Source organism: Coffea arabica, chromosome 5e, assembly GCF_036785885.1.
Source record: "Coffea arabica cultivar ET-39 chromosome 5e, Coffea Arabica ET-39 HiFi, whole genome shotgun sequence".
NCBI lineage: Eukaryota > Viridiplantae > Streptophyta > Magnoliopsida > Gentianales > Rubiaceae > Coffea > Coffea arabica.
In genome coordinates, this window is record NC_092318.1 from 49,606,799 (window position 1) to 49,627,356 (window position 20,558).

The window sequence follows — 20,558 nt, forward strand, 5'->3', positions numbered from 1 at the left end:
ATGTAAAATGAGTTTAGTTAGAGAGCGTTTACTACTAAATTGAGCAGTGTCAATTTCTTCTTCTTTTTAGATAAAACTATGAAGAAAGAATTTCTAATACGATCTAATTGTAACTCAATAATACTAACAACTAGGGGTGGTGTGAATACTAACGCATGGTTAGAAAAATAAAACTACTAACATTTGGTTAGATTACATCCACATTTAGCAAGACCTCGCCTTAGACCCAGATTAAGTTGTTAAAGCTTCAATCTTAACTAATAGATTAAGAATTCATCAAGGAACTACGTAGATTTATACAACAAAAATTTATTTAGATAAGACGGGTAAATGATTAAGTTTGAAGCTGTTTGGATTGTCATTTTTCTCTAAAAAAATTTTACGTTTTCGAGAACATATTTTTAATTATTTTTTTTATTTTACAGATATCAAATCGTTACGGTACATATTTTAATAAAATCTCTTGAAAATAACAATACAAACCAACTCAAATCGTTTTTGTATAAAAACTCTCGAAATAACTTCTTTAATTCCCATAAAGATTAAAAAGTAGTAGCCCAAATGGTATCCGCATATTGAAACAGATTGGCCCTATGACACAAAACCAATAATAGCCCAATGTCCAAAATCATCATTCCACTCCTAACCTGATCCAGTCATTCAAAAGTCACAAACTAAAGAAAGAGTATCAAAACCGTACGAAGGTCAGCGCAGGTCTTTGGCTTAGCTAGCTTAGTTTAGTCTTCCCCAATCAACTAACTGTCCCAGGCTGTGTCCGGACCCTGCTAAGGAAAGCAACGGACAGTGACAGTTTTCGCACTTGTCACTCCCGCCATGGTCAGAGCAGCCTTGAATCCCCAAATAAAATAAAGCTCCAATTGCTTTTCCTTTCTTTATAAGATCCCTTCTTTTCTTCTCTTTCTCAGTGGGCAATGTCCTTTGCATAACTGTACAAGATTAATAATGAAGATTGCAATTGCACACACATTTCTGACTAAAAGCAAAGCACACATATGCACAAAAAGCACTTCCTCCCACTCCAGAAAAAGTACGTATGACCAATCAACCAAAGAAAAAAGGGGAAAAATCCCATCAAAATTCGTTTCTTGCTTCTTGAGAAACCGAAAGAAAAAGAAAAGCCACTATTTGCCATTGCCCCGCCTTTTCGCCAAAGTATCTAGTGCTCATATATATATATATACTTTCATGTTCATGTAGAGATGGGAATTTGCACTTTCTTGAGCATCACTCTAGTTATTGTTGCTCAGAATCTTCATCATCTCGATTATCATCATAATCATTTAGTGGTGATAGTGGTTGTGGTGGTGGAGTTATGGCGAGTTCGAGTGGGACGAGGAACGATGAAGTGGAAGGCGGGCGGCCTCGGAGGACTTACACTAGGCTTCCCACATATTTGGAACAAAATGACGCCGACAGAAACGTAGCCGACAGCGAGTTGGTGCCATCGTCCTTGGCCTCCATTGCTCCTACTCTCAGGGTCGCTAATGAGATTGAAAATGACAATCCCGGGATTGCCTTTCATTGTAAGTAACTTTGTTTCATGCTTCATTCTTCATACTTCATGCCCCACCAATATTGATTATACTAATGATATTGATAATTGCTGTCCACACTTTTATTCATTGATGATCAGGTCGCTTTTTGGTGCATAGTTTTGCTTTGTTTGTTTGATTAATGGAAATGTTAGTGCTCAGTTGTAATGCGTAGAATACAGCGGTCATAAAAGTGTACATAACTATAGGAAAGCAAAAGGGAGTACAATCCGTGGATTAGTTTTGGTTTAGTTAGTTGATTTGTTTTAGAATTAGATTGTTTTAATTAATTGGTTCTGTTGAGAAGGCTAAATGAAGTGACAATGAGCATGTTAATATGTTGATGTTTGTATAAGCCAGGTCAATTTCCTCAAATTCTCAGTATCTAACAAAATCCCCTTTTGAAGATGGTTTGAGAAAATTATAAGCATGACGTCCGATGATGCTTGACTTATTGTGAAATTTCTGTGCTCATTACTTACTTCCAGGATCAGTTATCTTTTACCTTTTAAAGGATTTTGCCGATCATGTTTTTGTTCATGCGTTGCTGATGTGATTAACTTCCTTTAATCAAAATAATAAACCTATATGTTGTTGATATGTTTTACTCAGCACATGGTGATTCATTCAACATGTCTGTGGTATCACCTATTACAATGAGACATGCTAAAAAGGCTACACAGAGATGCAATTTTATTCTTTTGTTAGACAGATTTGTTCATGTAATAACATTATGAAAGACAAAAGGAATGATTATGCACCTGAGGATCTTCAATTAACCCCTTATCATGAGTTAAGAAAGACTTTTGTACGATTGTGTTTAGGACTCTTGACTGGGCGGTGAAGCAACTAATCAGACATCATCTTCCTGAAGCAGGAATATTTTATAGAACCAACATTCACAAAACGTTAATTCAGGATTGGCTCAATCAAACTTGAATCACTCTTGTCTGAGCATTTTGAACTGCTGCTATAGAACTGATGATTTGGTCACTGTCTTTAAGCCTCCTTTTTAAGTTTTGTGCTTGTTAAAATTAAGGATGAAAGGCATCTGAAATGCCTTTTTAGAAAATAATTTGAGAAACAACGGTGCAATAGTGGTACCTCTTCCTATGGGGAATGGATAATGGATAGTCTACAAAAAACCAAAAGGTCATTCTTGTTACAACCTTAGTGGGTTTACCATAGTAGTTTTACTCTCAGAAAGGATGTTAGATGTGGAGAATAATGCTTTGGGCCTGTGCACCTCTGAAATGATATAGAGCAAACATTAATCTTTAGTGATTAATTTTGTTTTTTTGGTGGCGGCCTGTGCACCTCTGAAATGATATAGAGCAAACATTAATCTTCAGTGATTAATTTTGTTTTTTTGGTTGCATGCCTTCCTAAAATGTGTTGTCATTTAGCCCATGTAAAAGTTTCATAGAAGGCATTTTGCTTGTAAGTACATCTCATGAATCGCTTATTCCTCATCAATATGTTTTCAGTTTCTTATGATTCTATTTTGGGATCAGGCCGCTTCCGTGCATTCGAAAGAGCTCACAGGATGGATCCAAGTTCAACTGGCCGTGGTGTTCGTCAGTTTAAGACCTACCTGTTGCGCAAACTTGAAAGGGTAGACCTGATATTTTTGGACTTCTTTTATTATGCTAAGCGTGGTCTTTTTCTTCTTGGTGATCATTCACTAGACATATGCAATCTCATTGTGCTATTGAAGTATCCCAAGTGTTGGTGTCCTTCCTCCTCATGTTTCATTTGGCTTAAAATATTTTCTCAGTGGAAGTTACTTCTAAACTTTGACCACTAAATGCTTATTCAGCTGTCATGAAAAGTGTAATTGTCCTCAATCCTTTCCTATATGTCCACTTTTACATTCTGCTAGCTTCTCTCAGAATAAAAATGGCTATATGAAAATGCTTAGAAACTTTGTAATCTCAGCCTTTTTTTTGCTTCTTTTCTTTACCATTTCATTAGATCTTGAAGTACGACAATTGTTCTACCTGTGACATCGTTGAGGCTACTCCATGGCAGATTGGTTACAGTCAAAGGGTGCCAAACATTTGAGATTTGGATGATAGTCAAGTGTATGCAAATGTTGAGCTTGGGATGGAAGAAATAGAAGTTTGTTAGAATATTCTTAGATGCTTGATAAGGTTTTAGGAACAAATTTTCTGTTTTCCCAAATCTATCAAAATAGTTCTCGCAAAGTGAACTCCTTCTGATGAGACATGCACTGTAGAATAAGGTAGATGGTAGCTCGGAATAGACATCAGTAGGCATCCAATGATGCGGTGCTTCCATTAAGTTGAGCACTTAGCTATAGTAATTTACACTTCCTGACAAGAGGGATAACGTTGAAACTGGAGCACGTCTAAATTTTTATTGTTTTCAGGATGAAGAACAGGGTAGAGGACCAGAAACTGATCCCAGAAAAGTCCTAAGATATTACAAGAGCTACTATGAGCAAAACATTGAAGAGGGCCAGTATACAAAAAGACCGTGAGTAGTGATTAATTTTTATGGAACAAAAACATATATTCTCTTTGATACTTACTTATTTTATTAATTGCTCATGAATTCTTTGTTTATCCCTGCTCTTTGAAGAGAGGAGATGGCTAAGATGTGCCAGGTTGCAACTGTATTGTATGATGTGATCAAGGCAATGCTACCTTCTCACAGGATTGACCCTGAGGTATGATTTATGTAGTTTTGCAGCTCTTCGTGAGTTCAAAATAATGTTCAGCTTGTGGTTTGAGAGTTAATAAGAACTGTTTGAGGCTTGTAGATACACCGATACGCTGAAGAGGTTGAGAAGAAGAGAGAACAATATGAGCACTATAACATTCTTCCATTATATGCAGCTGGAATTAAACCAGCGGTTATGGAACTTCCTGAGGTTGTATTACAACAGTGCATGACGATCTTACTGTTAATAGTACCTTTTGACCAGCTCATTTTGAATGTATCTATCCGTGCTCTTTCTCTGTTATCCATCGTAATAACTTTTCTTATTTGCTTCATTAGATTAATGCAGCACATCGAGCTTTACAGAACGTGGTTAATCTTCCTTCAATCCGGCTGCCAGAGAACAAGTATAAATCAGTCAACGATATTCTTGAATGGCTTTACCTCGTCTTTGGCTTTCAGGTAACTTCAAGAGCACACTTTAGACGACTCTTCCAGAATCAAGAATGCAATCACCAGGACCTGGTTTTTCATTTTGATGCTAAGTCCACTGCTTTATGGTGTTAAGTTACTTTCAGACTTCATTCCTTGTTTCTGGCTGTGATTGTGCTAATTTATTCAGAGCATGTTGTTTCCCAATCCAGAACAACAGAGCTGCTACCTTGCATATGATTATCTGGAGAAGTCATAGGTTTTTAGGATTTAATAAGCCAATGTCAGTAGCATATTCATCTCTGTTTCAATGAGTTTGGCTTTCCGATCTGGTAGTGAGGATCAATACTCGTAGGATTGTTCATTTCACTTTATCTCTCTCTGTGAAATTCTTATTTAACTTCCCTGTTGAGTTTGACATTCAATACTGGTCAGCTTATCTTTCTATGTTGTCTGACCGCATTTTGGGGAATGTAGAAGGGAAATGTAGCAAATCAACGAGAACACTTGATATTATTGCTTGCAAATATGGACATACGAGATAGGGTGGATGACCATTATGAGCAGGTAAGACTTAGTTGTTGCTTCATAAGCATCAATTTGAACAAGTTTATAGAAGCAGGGAGAAACTATTTCCTTCTCTGTTTTTCCCTTTCAACTTTCATTTTCATGCTTTGATGGTTCAAACAAAAATTGTTGCAGTTGGCTGATAACTCAGTCCAGAGACTACTGGATAAAATCTTCAAAAATTATGAGTCGTGGTGCAAATACTTACACTGTACCTCTAATCTCGTGTAAGCTGCTAGTTGTAGCTAAACGAAGCGGATACTAGATCCTACAAATTCAATATGGTCTGCCACAGTTCATTTTTTGACCTTTACTTTGTTCCTATCGCAGATTTCCACATGGTTCAAACAAGCAACAGTTGCAGCTGCTATACATTGGACTTTATCTTCTTATCTGGGGTGAAGCTTCGAATATTCGTTTCATGCCAGAGTGCCTCTGTTATATTTTCCACAAAGTATGTTTTTTGTTTTTTGCATATATTACCCGGAGTTGTATGTATATGACTTTTTTCTTCTTAGAATTATTTTGCCTTTTCTTTAGTTTCCTCTCTTATTTAATTTCTTCTTTCCATTGTTCTTCTCATCAAAATGATAGTTAACGAAACTTGACATCCTATTTCATTTACTAAACTTCTCCAGTATAGTTCAGTTTCTGATAATTGTAGCTTCACCCCATTATTTGATGCTGCAAAATTATCGAACTTCTTTGTCAGTGTAGGCATGACTCTTCTTGTTATCAAATTCAGTAGTGTTAATCTTTGTAATAGATTTCTCTGTTAAGAGGAAATCATCATTTCTTTCTTGGTATTTTACTGCTTGTTTTCTAACCATCAATCTGGCTTCACAAAGTATATGGACCTATTAAACCAGTAGGGTGTGTTTCTGGTTGGGTCTGCTTGGATGCCACTGGACAAGGGTGACCATTAAGATCAATTCATCCTGTTGCTGCAAAAGTTGGTTTCTATGGATACTAGGTGTAGTACAGTATCTTGATCGTTAAACCAAGAATCTTCAGTAATTGGAATTTGTTAGTCGAATTTCTTTTTAATGATTGCATCAGAACATGGATGTCAGAAATTGGAATGAAGTTGATGAACTATTGTGGTAAATGATTGCAGTTATATACAAAGTTTCAGTTTCAGTCTTTCATCTTGTTTTTGGTTGGAAAATCTTACTAGTTACAGCAGAATCAGTCATTAATTCTGCTGGTTGCTTACTTTTGTCTCTTTTTATGGTCCTAATTTCTTGTTTTCTGAGAGTAAAGATGGCAAATGAGCTACAAGGAATTTTATTCGATGATACTCACACTGTCACTGGAGATGCATATCAATTAGCATCACGTAGTGAGGAGCATTTCCTGCAGGAGGTTATAACTCCTTTATATGATGTCCTGCGGAAGGTGATTAACAGAAAATGCTACCTTTTCTTTGATTTATGTATTAGCATGCTTTATCACCTAACGGAAATATCTTCACTGGAAAAGGAAGTCAGGAGAAACAGAACTGGAAAAGCAAGTCATTCAGTGTGGAGAAACTATGATGACCTAAATGAGTACTTTTGGTAATTTCTTTTACTAGGAGGATTGATCTTGAGCTTCATGTAAACTCTTGTTGTTTGATTTGTAAATTGGCCTTCCTTTCTTTTTTAGGTCAGGAAAATGCTTTAAGTTAGGATGGCCAATGGATAAAAACTCACATTTTTTTGTGCATTCGGATGATAAACAGCCAGAAAATGTGGTATGTCTATATACATGGTATGGTGTTTTTGACATAGTATTTCTTCTCTTCACACCTTTTCTATTGTTACTGAGTGAGCATCTACTTGTAGAGTGGTGGTCACCATGTTGGAGCAAGAAAAAGAAAGCCCAAGACGAATTTTGTTGAAGTCCGAACATTTTGGCACCTTTACAGAAGTTTTGATCGACTGTGGATCTTTTTTATTTTGGCTCTCCAGGTACTGCCGAGTGCCATAAATATGATTTAAGTAACTTGAATAATACTTTGGGTAAATGTTTTTTGGCCATTCCATCTTCTCAAAGTCATCAGCATAACAAATGAAAGAAGATGACACGAGAGAAAAACAAATACTCATTGTGAGGCAGAATTGGAAAAAACAATCTTGAATAAATAATTATAAATGTATATGGACCTATTAAACCCCTTATAATGTTTGAGAGATAATACTCATGGAAGCACTTCATAGCTACTCCTAAAGCTACCGTATCTTCTGGTTGAAATTGTATTGTCACCTTGGCAGGTAGACTCGATGACTGATAATACTTAAATTACTATTTCTGATGATATTGGCAAGCCATTTGATATATAGGACACAGTACGGTCAGAGGGCATCTAGCAATATGATTTGATGATGCTGCAACATTAGAATGGTAGCTCTGACAATCTATTAAACGTCCATAGATGGGACAGGGTCATCTTCCAACAAGCCTGTAGGAATCTTCCTGGTTTTATAAGCTAAGCAAAATATATTGAGATGAGGAAGAAAGAGAAGCAAAATAAAGATACGGAGATATTTTGGGAATAAAAATGCACAGAATAAGAGATTCATGAATTGATGTCTTAGTAATGTAGTGGAGAAAAGCATTAAAACTCCTTTAGTTTTGACAGTTTTCTTCTTATATTAGCTGACTCTTTTATCCTTCTTGTTTTGCTTTTAATTATGGTTTCAGGCAATGATTATTGTTGCATGGCATGGGGACGGGTCCTTAGCTGGAATTTTTGATGCAGATGTGATAAGGAGCGTTTTGAGCATTTTCATTACCGCTGCTGTTCTAAATTTTCTGCGAGGTATCAGCTAAAACTTACTCAGTACTTGTGTTTGCCTATGTCTTATATCACAATTTCAATTTGGTGATACTCTTCTTGTTTTCTTCTTACCATTGGAAGCGTTAAAGATTTTCTTCTTTATGAGTGTATAATGCCTCATTCCTCTTGAGCATGGATAACATCATTTTGTTTTCTTTCTGCCATTATTACTGCAGCAACTCTGGATATAGTTCTTAGCTTGCGTGCATGGAGGAGCTTGAAATGTAACCAGATATTTCGCTACCTCCTGAAATTTGCAGTTGCAGCTTTCTGGGTTGTAGTCATGCCAGTTGCATACTCTAGATCTGTTGAGAATCCAACTGGACTTGTCAGGTTTTTTAGTAATCTTGGAGGATCTTGGCTCTACCAGTCACTCTATAACTATTGTGTTGCAATCTACTTAATACCAAACATATTGGCTGCTGTCCTATTTCTGGTTCCTTATTTGCGGAGAACCCTGGAGCGTTCGAATAGTTATGTCATTATCCTTCTAATGTGGTGGGCTCAAGTAAGAACACACAGCTCTTTTTGCTTCTAGTGAATGTAGTTTCAATATGTATGGTTTTCATATGTGGCAACTTTGACTTCCAGCCAAAGCTATATGTTGGAAGAGGCATGCATGAAGACGTGTTCTCGCTTCTGAAGTAAGATATAAGATTCTTCTATTTTTTCATATATACATACCATCATGTAAAATGTGTACTAATTTTATACCACAGCAGCAAGGATACGCATGTCTTACTGCTTCCTACTTTTTTTTTTTTTTTTTTAATCATGCTGTTGTTTGGATAAAGATTGGGGGTTGGGGAAGGGTGTGTGTAATCATTACTTCTCTCTAACCAAAAAATGAATATTTTCTTCCTCCACTCAGGTACACATTTTTCTGGATAATGTTAGTGATAAGCAAGTTAGCATTCAGCTACTATGTTGAGGTGATAATATCCGCTTCGCTAGTTATTCCTTTTTTTGACAAGCAATACTCATTATTTACTACCATAACCTGTATACAGTGAATATAGCATGAATATTTATAACTTCTCTTAGAAAACCGTTGGCATATACCTTGATGTGGAGATTTACCTAGGGGGCCAACATATGAACCAACGATGCAATTTTTTTTTTAATCTTTCCAAATTGGTTTTTAGTTTCAAAAGCTATTCTATTCCTTTCTGGCTAGTCTTCAGCACACTCAAGAAGCTAGTTGCCAAGCTTCTTGTCACTCTGATTCTTCCAAACTAGTTCTCCAGCACCTGAGTAGGTTCATTGCCTCACTTGGCTTCAGAAGAAGTAGATCTAAAAATTAGACCTGTCAGCTGCTTTATGATGGTAGACTAATAGATGGTCTGTATCTTCTCCAAGCATTTTAGACCAACCCCAACTGATTGGAATTGCTTTCCTTTTTCTCAAGTTCTTGGCCATATGTATGGCATACTTTGCTGCAGTTCTGCAGACAGATTTGCAGGGAAGGATTTCCTCCCTTCATTCCACTAAACTTCTCAACTGGACTTAACTGAGACACTGTCCACCTTAATCTCTTTCAGCTCCATATATAATTCCCCGTTATGTATACTGAGCTTCATTGAGAAGGCCAACTGAGCCTGAAAACTACTCCTTTCTCAATCTTGTAATGCCCATCTGAACGCCACACTCTGTCCAACTGTTGCTGCTTTGTTGTTCAATTATCAACCCTGGCTACCTTGTTACAGACAATTCTGCAAAGATTTGGAAGTGGTAGTTCAGACTTTATTGTCATCACTGCACATCCTTAGCAAACCTTATTGTAGCCCTACGCCTTACCATCAACTTGACGTCAGCTGTGAAATTTCCTATTGCTTATGTTACTCATCCAAAACTGCAACAAGTTTCAGTTGTTCTCCATCCTAATTGAGTGCCTTATCTTTCTGTGACCATTTTTTTCCATCAATCCTCTTGTTCTTTGGAAAATTTCCATGGAAGTTATGTAGAAGTTGAATTTTTTAAGTACTTGCCTAAATGTTATCATTGTTTTGGAGTTGTTCAGGGGGCACTTAGTTTTTATCAATAGTCATGATGAACAACGAAGGATTTGTGATGTGAGGATCATGGTTTGCTGAACTATGGATACCAATTTTGATGCACTAACAATTTATGTTAGAATATAAAAAGGCATCTGACTCAACTGGATAGGTGTGAAGATTGGACACCATTTATCACCTTAACACTTAGATGAATTAAGGTTGAGGCTCTAAATTTACATTATCTTTGGAGCAACCTAACCAATTGTCGAAAAGACATCTATTATCCAGCAAGTCTTTAGAAACTAAAAGGAGATGGAAGTGTTTATTGGCACTTCAAAATGTTCCATATAACCTTCTGGATTTGCAGTTATGTCAAATTGCTCAAGTCTGACTTTACTCCATTGTTTTGTTCATTTTTGGTAGATTTTGCCACTGGTTGAACCAACTAAGGTCATAATGGATCTGAGAGTTGGTAATTATGAATGGCATGAGTTCTTCCCGCATGGTAATGTCTTTGTGGCCTTTTTAGCTACTCTGTACTTTGCTTTTCATTCTCAGGTGCAATTTTGTGAACTGGGAATTGGACATGATGCAGGTAATTATAATATCGGTGTTGTGATTGCTATCTGGGCTCCAATCATCCTGGTAGGTGCATAGGAGGATCATTTATCAGGAGGAAAGCTATTCCAGCATCTATAAATCATTAACAAAATTGATTGGTTCGTAGGTTTATCTCATGGATACACAAATTTGGTATGCTATATTCTATACAATTATTGGCGGTATATATGGAGTGTTCAGCCACCTTGGCGAGGTAAGTGCTATTTCTTGCTTACTTATTCCTCCTTTATATCCCTTGGTGGCACTATAATCTTGCTGTTTCCATCCTCTAAAAATACTTTTTTCAATTCTTAGATAAGGACATTGGGAATGTTAAGGTCAAGATTTGAAGCTATTCCTTCTGCTTTCATTGACTGTCTTGTGCCATCTTCAGAAGAGGAAATCAAACAACGTAAGCAGGTAGTTCACTTTCTCCTGACACTGTCCTTCATATTTCATGGTAGGCTTCAAATGGTGTAAATTGTTAAATACAGTGACAAGCATTTTTTCCCTTTGTTGCATCAAATTTTTGGGTTTAACATTTTCCTTTCCTTTCCTTTCCTTTCACTATTACAATTAGCCATCTGTTTCAATTTGATTGAGGCCCAATGGGTTCTGACAGGAAACTTCATTGGATAGAAAGAGTGTTTCAAAATTTTCTCAGGTGTGGAATGAGTTCATACTATCGATGCGAATGGAGGATTTGATCACCAACAGGTTTGGACTTGTTCTATAAGGTTCTTCATTTTCAATATTGCACATCATTTGCTTTTTACTCAAGTTCATCACCTATTTTTTAATCAATTCCAGGACTATCCATCTGCTTTCTCTGGCTTCTTGTCATTAGATATGCATCACATAAAGTCATCTGAATAAGGTTTTAGGAATAAATGATTTCTGTTTAAAATTCAAATTGTCAGGGAGAGAGATTTGCTGCTTGTACCATATGTGGCAAGTGACATCTCTGTGATCCAGTGGCCGCCTTTCTTGCTTGCTAGTAAGGTGAATAGTTGATGGTTACTGCATTTCATTTTGATAATACAATTCATGTATTTGGAAATCTCACATTCTTACCTATACATGTTAGATTCCGATAGCGCTAGACATGGCAAAAGATTATAAAGGAAAGGATGATATTGACCTGTTCAACAAGATTGCCAGTGATGACTTTATGCGTTCAGCTGTCACTGAATGCTATCAGACACTCGGATATATATTAGAGAGCCTTTTCAGAGAGAGCGAGGATAAACAGTATGGCACATTATTGGGATTTGAATGCTGAAAAGCTAGATCCATCTTTTCTTTCATGATAAGAGGCAGTATTTTTCATTTGCCTCGCGTTCATAATGCTTGTGACTCTTAGAGCTTCTTTTCTTATTACAGGATCATTACTCGGATACGTGAAGAGGTAGATGATAGCATGGAGGGAGGGAGATTTTTGAGCGAGTTCCAAATGAGTGGGCTGCCTTTTCTCAATGATAAGCTAGAGAAATTATTATTTCTTTTGGTGAGTTTAGCATTGTAGTTTTTCTGTTCCCTCAGCATTCAAATCTATTACCAGCAAAGCAATACATTAGGATGTTATCCTTATGCTTCTACTAATATGTTTTGCAGACAACAGATCATGAGGACGGGGAGCTATATAAATCCCAGGTTATCAATGTTGTTCAGGATATTGTGGAGATTATCACTCATGACATTATGTATAAGGGACATGAGTAAGCATGTTATCAGTAAATATGGGTTCTTAGTTGCCATATTTTGTATTTAACTATGTCTGCATTTGAGAAGTGCCCCTTATTCTTGATATGCTCTGGGTTTGTTTTTGTCTAGGATCGTAAGTAGAGGTCCACCAGGGAACCAGAATGAGAGAAAAGAGCAGAGGTTTGAAAACATGAACTTTGAGCTCACTGGGCACAGAGGTTGGAGAGAAAAGGTTTTTGGCAGTCAGTCTTTTGCTTCTGTTATAGTTTCCTTTTCTTCTATTGATCCTATTTATACTTAGGCTTCTACTTCATCTACATCCTTCTTCTGTGCATAGGCTGTCAGGCTTCATTTACTTCTGACTGTGAAGGAGTCTGCAATAAATGTGCCTACGAATTTGGAAGCTCGTCGTCGAATCACTTTCTTTGCAAACTCCCTTTTTATGAACATGCCAAGTGCTCCAAAAGTTCGCAACATGCTCTCTTTTAGGTTAGTTTTAGTTAAAGTTGTTTTGAAATACTTGCTTTTATGGTGACAATATCTGTCACTTTTATTGATTGTGAGTTCTCTTTGGTTAACGTCCTGAATAATAGCTGTCAGAGCGGCAAAATTGTCTCCATCTAAGAAAATCGAATTAAATTGTAAAGAAATAAAGAAAATGTAGCTTTACCCCTTTATATTGTAGATAGCAGAAGATATAAAATACAGGTTTTTGAAATAAGAAAAAAAAAACTGAAAATCTTCCCACTCTTATGAATGAAGTTTGTCTACAGTCTGTGCCATATTATCAACGACGTTGCCCTTTTCAATAGAAGGGAACGGTGAAGGTGTTTCGAACATTGAACCTGCGGGAAAAATGTGTCCTATGTTGCCTTACTGTCTCGAAATAAAAGGGACATTTTTCCTTGAAAGAGATCTTATAACCATCAAGAAGAGAGAAAAGCTGTAGTGTGATTACTTCTGCAGTGTAAACAATAATTTCTTATCAATTTGATATACGACTGGTAGCTTTTTACACTGCAAGAATACTACCTTGTGCAGCACTTATCAAAGTCACCAACCGCTTAAGTGTTTCTCTACTGACCCAAAAGCCTGCCAAAAACACATGTAAAGGACTAACTACAAGTATTTATGTAAAGCTTAAATGTGTGACTGGATGGATGCCTGTGGGCCAAGCAGTAGTTGCTTCCAGCTGGTAAAGTATTTATGAGAGTCAAAATATGTACGTGGGACTTTTCCAGAGTTCTGGAATGTTGATCCTCCAACTTTCAACACATCTCTGCAGTCATAGTGGGTCGACCTTAGTTGTTGAGACAAAGTATGGCTAACTGTTGTTGCAACTGCTTACAAATCATCCTAGGATCACAAATGTGAAACATGAACAGAAAATCAAGGGAATTATGCTTTTCATTTGTAGCTTTTTGGCTTTCCTCTTTGCCAGTTTTAGCTTTAATTTGGGATGGGAGTTTCATGGCAGAGATAGATACTTTAAGATTTAACCTTAAATCTTGTAAATGAGATTCAGAAAGACAATGAGCATTAAACTACCCCAAGTAAACAAGGGAGACTGAGTCTTTATAAATTATAACCATAGATGCAGATGGTTTCTGACTTGTTTCTCAAACCAAAACTAGGGTAAGCAATCTGTGGCTTATTAAGTGGGCAAAGTGCTACAAGGGCAATCGTAAGATGATGGAAAAGTTTGACACGAATTATGTGCAGCATGACTTTGTAGGCAGCATTTACATATTTTTTGTAGACCAAGCGTACTGGAAATCTGACATGGGAAACTTTTGAACAAGATCCCCCTGGTGATGCTGTAGAGTTTAGATTAGAGTTCCTGATTTGGACTACTGAAACAGCTTCCTGTTGATGAGAATATTTTAAAATGACTTTGTTGTATTTTGTGGCTTAAGAAAATATAGGATTTTAAAGAGTGAAGACATAACAACTATATAGGGACTTTTCTTTCCATCCAGAAATCCTCGCATCATTTGCTGATTTACTTCTGGGTCATCACAGATGATTACCCCATGCATGTCACTTTTGGTGTATTGGAGATTGGAGCACTCTCTGACCCAAGTTCTCTCTTGTTATTCAGCATCTTGACTCCATATTATAGGGAAGATGTTTTCTATTCAGAAGAGGAGCTTAACCAGGAAAATGAAGATGGAATCTCAATTTTATTTTACCTTCAGAAAATATATCCTGGTAAGTTACAGTTTGACAGCAATAAAGTGCAGAAAAATTATTGGTTAAACAGACATTTTCATCAATTCATGTTGCATCTTCACAGATGAATGGAGAAATTTTGAAGAAAGAGTCAAAGATTCAGGGTGGGGATATACTGAGAAAGACAGACCAGAATTGATACGCCAGTGGGTATCTTATCGCGGGCAGACGCTATCCAGAACAGGTTCATAAATAGAGAACTCTTGCGTTACTTTCTCTTTCTTTCAGGGATATGATTATGTATTTCTTTATCATGCCAACTTGTTTCTCTCCATCTGGGGCCAGTCAGAGGGATGATGTACCACAGGGAAGCTCTAGAGCTCCAATGTTTTCTGGATGAGGCTAATGAGAATGGTTGGTGCTTCAGGAATCATGTTTCAAACGCTGGTTCATGTTACTGTGTGCTCATATTTGTGTAACACACTCATAAAACATAATGCTCGTTTCACTTGCAGAAATATTTGCCAGTTATCGTGCAGTTGTGCGCCATGAATCTCAAAGGAAGCTTAAGAGGCGTTCACAAGCTTTGGCAGATTTGAAGTTTACCTATGTTGTGTCTTGTCAAATCTATGGTGCTCAGAAGAAATCCAGTGAAAGTCGAGATCGTAGTTGTTATGTTAACATTCTCAATCTCATGTTGACGTAAGTGTTCAAGGTCTAAATTTAAATGCCTTATAACTGCAAATAATGGTTAAAATATTGACAGAAGTGTCCAAACTACTACAGGTATCCATCTCTTCGTGTTGCTTATATAGATGAAGTAGAGGACACAGTTGCTGGGAAATCTGTCAAGCATTATTATTCTGTTCTTGTTAAGGGAGGGAATAAGTTGGATGAGGTATGAAGTCTAACTATGCCAAATTGCAAAATAAAACACAGTTATTTAAAAGTTATGGTTAAGTTTTTATAGGATTATGAATTATTATATCTTCATTTTTTTTTTGTGAATTATTATATCACTGGGTTCCAATAGACAAATGCTCACCTTTTGTCATTATCAAGGAATATCTTCTTAATTTCATCATCTATTGGAACATCAGGAAATCTACCGTATTAAACTTCCTGGGCCTCCAACAGAAATTGGTGAAGGGAAACCTGAAAATCAAAATCATGCCATTATATTTACCCGTGGAGAAGCCTTGCAGACTATAGACATGAATCAGGTAGGTTCCTCATTTTTCCTTTATTTATATAAAGTGCCAAATTGCTTACTGTTTTCCTGTAGGACAACTATTTTGAGGAAGCATTCAAAATGAGAAATGTATTGGAGGAACTTCTAAAGATTCATCATGGACAACGAACACCAACAATATTGGGACTGAGGGAGCATATATTTACTGGAAGGTTGGCGTGCATTTTTGTCACCAAAGTTTGTCTTAATCTGAATATGTATTCGATTATAGATTGCTATATACTCACATTGGCTCTTCCCAATTTGCAGTGTTTCTTCACTTGCTTGGTTCATGTCCAATCAGGAAACAAGTTTTGTGACTATTGGACAGCGAATTTTGGCTAACCCTCTCAGGTAATGTTTCTTTGAAACCTCTTATTGCTTTAGTCCTCGGAAAAAGGATGTACCACGTCCAGTATGAACCAGGTCAAATGCTTCTGTCAATGTCTGCATATAAAAAAAAATCACAAGAAGGCGGTCTGAATCTGGTTTTGGTTTTTGCTGCGGTTTCATCGGACAAATAAGTGGCCACATAATCTCAATTCACTAGGGATATGATTTGCAGTACCTATTTCATGTATTTCTGCTGATTAATTTGATTCTTGTTTCCTGTCCAGTACACAAATTCTATTGCTTAGATGCTTCAGTGGGATTTTGGTGTGTACATGTACCAGGAGAATTTTAGGATTATCATTTCCACAACCATATGGAGGTTAAATAGATGCACAGTGTGTAACGTTGCAATGAATTCTTTATAGAATATTGTTTCATATTTTATAGCTCCCTCAACTTTTAATTTCTTGAAAGTTGGCAAATCTTAGATATCTATGATCTAATCTACTTGTTTCATAGGCCAGCTCTATTTGTAAAGTTATATATTAGTCAATTAGCTTATGAGAAAATGTGATATTTCTGGCAACAGAAAGTGCAATAAATCTAATGTAAAATGGCATTAAGTGATTAAAGTAAGTTGATTGACAGTATCTGAGCGTTGTTGCTTTCAGTTGATGTGATTACGTTTTATGTCTCACAGGGTACGGTTCCACTACGGACATCCTGATATTTTCGATAGAATCTTTCATATAACCAGGGGTGGCATAAGCAAGGCATCAAAAATTATTAACTTGAGCGAAGATATATTTGCAGGTTGTTTTTATTCTTTAAGACTAACCGTATGATAAGCATTATTGGCCAGCTGAATGGGTTGATTGCTTCAGGTTACAATTCAACTCTGAGAGGGGGATATGTAACGCATCATGAATACATTCAGGTGGGGAAAGGGCGTGATGTGGGGATGAATCAGATATCTCAATTTGAGGCAAAAGTTGCAAATGGAAATGGAGAACAGACGCTCAGTCGTGATGTTTATCGGCTTGGACGTGGATTCGACTTCTTTAGGATGTTGTCATTCTACTTCACTACTGTTGGCTTTTACTTAAGTAGCATGGTAAGTAATAGCTGTCTCAATTGCACTACTTTTCTTCTTTAATATCTAAAAATATACAGTAAATCTTTAGATTCTGACAATATAAAATGTTTAAATCTGGAAAAGTAACTGTTGTAATTTCAGGAGCTAATTTGCTGTAAATTATGCTTCTTTCCTTTAGGGTGTGGCATATATGAATTAAGTACGGTGTTTATATGGATGTCGCATATCAACCGATAAAGAAACAAAACAGAAAAAAGAAATCCATAAAGAAACGATCACTATGAAAATGCTTGTCCAGCAGGACCTCTACGTCAATTTGGATGATTGCAAATTTAGTCTGTGAGGTGTTCTATGCATCAGTCAAGAAATTAACAACCAAATATTGCTTTTCACACATTGTTCAGCTCATAAAGTTAATCTGACAAGAGCATTAATAAGACTCAATATTTAGCTAGTTGCTTCGTGAAAAATGTTACAATGATTCCTCTTCCTCACACGTCCTTCCATTAAATGGCAAGATCAGCATATGATGATGGTTGTTTACTTCCAATTTGCTGCTTTTGTTTCTTGAAAACTTTTTTTTTTCTTCAATCAACTAGTCTTACTAAGCTTTTTCATTGCTTTACAAATTAAGCTTGATCCTTTACTTCTTGAACTTGCTCATTTCAAGAATTTTTTGTTCTACATTTTACTTTATAGTTTTCTTCATGCTGAATACTTAGGTTGTGAGTAGATCTTTGATTAAAAGTTTATCTGTTTTCCAGGTAACTGTGCTCACTGTATACATATTTCTATATGGGCGTTTATACATGGTGCTTAGTGGGTTGGAAAGACGTATTTTGGAAGATCCAACTGTTCGCCAGAGCAAAGGACTGGAAGAGGCTTTGGCTACACAGTCTGTGTTTCAGCTTGGTTTGTTACTAGTGCTGCCCATGGTTATGGAAATTGGCCTGGAACGAGGATTTCGTAATGCCCTGGGTGATTTTATAATCATGCAGCTTCAACTCTCGTCAGTGTTCTTCACATTTCATCTTGGAACAAAAGCACATTATTTTGGTAGAACAATTTTGCATGGAGGTTCTAAGTACCGGGCTACTGGTCGAGGTTTTGTAGTTTTTCATGCAAAGTTTGCTGAAAACTACAGAATGTATTCTCGCAGTCACTTTGTGAAAGGCCTAGAATTGTTGATATTACTGATTGTTTATGAGGTCTATGGGAAATCATATCGCAATTCAACTCTATATTTGTTTGTTACATTTTCAATGTGGTTCGTTGTTGGTTCCTGGTTGTTTGCCCCTTTTGTGTTCAATCCATCTGGATTCGATTGGGTGAAAACTGTGGATGATTGGACAGACTGGAAAAGGTGGATGGGAAATCGTGGTGGCATTGCAATATCACCAGATAAAAGTTGGGAAGCATGGTGGGATGGAGAACAGGAGCCCTTAAAATCCACAAATATAAGGGGCAGAGTGATTGAAATAATCCTTGCACTTCGCTTTTTCATATACCAATATGGAATTGTTTATCACCTTGATATATCTCATGGAAGCACAAGCTTTCTGGTAAAAATTCTCTGCTTTTTTTTTTTTATCTCACCTCTGTACTCTATATGTCACACCACCTTACAATTTTCTGAAAATGATGTTTACAGGTTTATGGACTGTCTTGGTTTGTCATGGCAACTGTACTCCTTGCTTTAAAGGTTCGCATCAATTTTCAGAGCTTTGCTAAATAGATGAATCTAATTATGTCTACAGATACTTTTAATACTGTCTGATCAGTTAAGGCTTATTGACAGTCAGACCTTGCCATTTCACACAATCCCATGGCATCATTTCTCCTTATTATACTGTCCCTTTTTGACATAAAACTTTCTTTATCTTTTTGGATCACATTTTAACCGTCCATATGTACGCAACCACAAAAATGCATGTATAATCCTGAGTGCTATCACCTTAGCCTTTATGGACGAGGAGCATGCACTTTTTAAGGTTGCTTGAAACTTATTGTTCGTTTCATCTATTAGTCATTTGGGCAGCTCTTAGTTTCTTTTTGCGTAATCTTCTTTGAGCAGATGGTATCGGTGGGCAGACGAAAATTTGGCACAGACTTTCAGCTCATGTTCAGGATCTTGAAAGCTCTATTGTTCCTTGGATTTGTATCAGTTATGACTGTCTTATTTGTCGTCTGTGGCCTCTCCATAAGAGACCTATTTGCTGCTATTCTTGCCTTCGCGCCTACAGGCTGGGCCATCCTTCTAGTAAGTTCAGTTCTTTTTTGCTTTTAGGTACTTTTGCAGAAAATTCTGTAGAGATACAAGTATAAGGTTGGTTTCTTGTAGCTATCAAACCTGACCTGCATAGTTAGTGATATTCCAAGAACACAAGCATTAGACAATATTTGCTCGCAACCTTTCAATTTATGAATTCGGTCAGTCTTTACTTATTGAATATGCTGTCACGTCATTCGTTGTGATCTAACGCCTTGGGTTCTCCTTTAAGATCGCTCAAGCAATCAGGCCCTGTTTAAAAGGAATAGGCTTTTGGGATTCAGTGATGGAGCTGGCTAGAGCATATGAATGCATTATGGGCCTCGTTTTATTCGCGCCGGTTGCTGTATTGTCCTGGTTCCCTTTCGTATCAGAGTTCCAAACACGGCTGCTCTTCAACCAAGCATTTAGCAGGGGGCTTCAAATTTCAATGATTCTTGCAGGAAGGAAAGAAAGAGCATTATCCACTTGAATACTACTTACTATGTTTCACTTGCTATCGTTTCGAATTCTTGTCCCACTTTTCATATCAAGCTTATGGATTAGAAGATCCTGTACTCCATTACTACAGAAGATGAATGAAACATTCTCAAATTTCATTAAGATCTCTGGTTGAGAGTAGGCACTGTCATATTCTTTCGGATGAGAAATACATCGTCCATGCAGTAGCTAAAAGCTGTTATTACTTCTGAACAGAGAATTTTACCTGCATATCTGGTAAGCTATTCCTAAGCTGATGTATCCGAGAATATACTACTTTCCACTTTCCATGGTATCCCATATCCAAACTCTTTAGAGAAAATTCAGACTCGAAAACATTCTTACATATGTGCTTGTCGTTCCAAGGTTTATACTACAACTTTTGCCCCCTGTTCGTACCTCATAGCATCCCTGGTCATAACATTAGAAGAAACGTTTAAACGCATGCAGACATCCATCCATGCATAGACCTTTTTTACCTGTTCCAAGGTCTTTTGCGTTGCGTTGATCCTTATTCCTCAAATCAACCCTGATAAGATTATTGGTGTTGTATGCCTTGGAGAAAAAGGAAAACCCTAAATACAATTCGGATTCATTTTGCCATCTTTGCTTGAATCA

General features: G+C 36.9%; 1 protein-coding gene across 1 annotated transcript; it reads left to right on the top strand.

Moving 5' to 3' along the window:
- Positions 1 to 805: 805 nt before the first annotated feature.
- Positions 806 to 20,063, top strand: LOC140006674 (callose synthase 7-like). The gene is made up of 42 exons (XM_072048990.1): positions 806 to 1,544; positions 3,068 to 3,168; positions 3,946 to 4,052; positions 4,158 to 4,245; positions 4,339 to 4,449; positions 4,578 to 4,700; positions 5,148 to 5,237; positions 5,373 to 5,464; positions 5,568 to 5,691; positions 6,501 to 6,635; positions 6,720 to 6,796; positions 6,885 to 6,972; positions 7,064 to 7,189; positions 7,923 to 8,040; positions 8,235 to 8,566; positions 8,650 to 8,702; positions 8,930 to 8,990; positions 10,479 to 10,560; positions 10,651 to 10,700; positions 10,783 to 10,869; positions 10,971 to 11,075; positions 11,278 to 11,372; positions 11,576 to 11,657; positions 11,743 to 11,906; positions 12,039 to 12,162; positions 12,270 to 12,373; positions 12,489 to 12,591; positions 12,697 to 12,848; positions 14,461 to 14,570; positions 14,656 to 14,775; positions 14,877 to 14,945; positions 15,047 to 15,233; positions 15,318 to 15,429; positions 15,632 to 15,754; positions 15,817 to 15,935; positions 16,033 to 16,116; positions 16,796 to 16,908; positions 16,980 to 17,209; positions 17,956 to 18,753; positions 18,843 to 18,893; positions 19,266 to 19,451; positions 19,693 to 20,063. The coding sequence occupies exons 1-42, from the start codon at positions 1,334 to 1,336 to the stop codon at positions 19,930 to 19,932; spliced, it is 5,727 nt and encodes a 1,908-aa protein (XP_071905091.1). The 5' UTR covers positions 806 to 1,333; the 3' UTR covers positions 19,933 to 20,063.
- Positions 20,064 to 20,558: the final 495 nt, after the last annotated feature.

What these genes read in the sequence shown, in the direction of transcription:
- LOC140006674 (XM_072048990.1), top strand. Translation starts at nt 1,334, where the DNA reads ATGGCGAGTTCGAGTGGGACGAGGAACGATGAAGTGGAAGGCGGGCGG. An exon ending in CGGTTATGGAACTTCCTGAG is followed by an intron (nt 4,450 to 4,577) that starts GTTGTATTACAA and finishes TTGCTTCATTAG; the next exon opens with ATTAATGCAGCACATCGAGC. An exon ending in GAGCATATATTTACTGGAAG is followed by an intron (nt 15,936 to 16,032) that starts GTTGGCGTGCAT and finishes CCCAATTTGCAG; the next exon opens with TGTTTCTTCACTTGCTTGGT.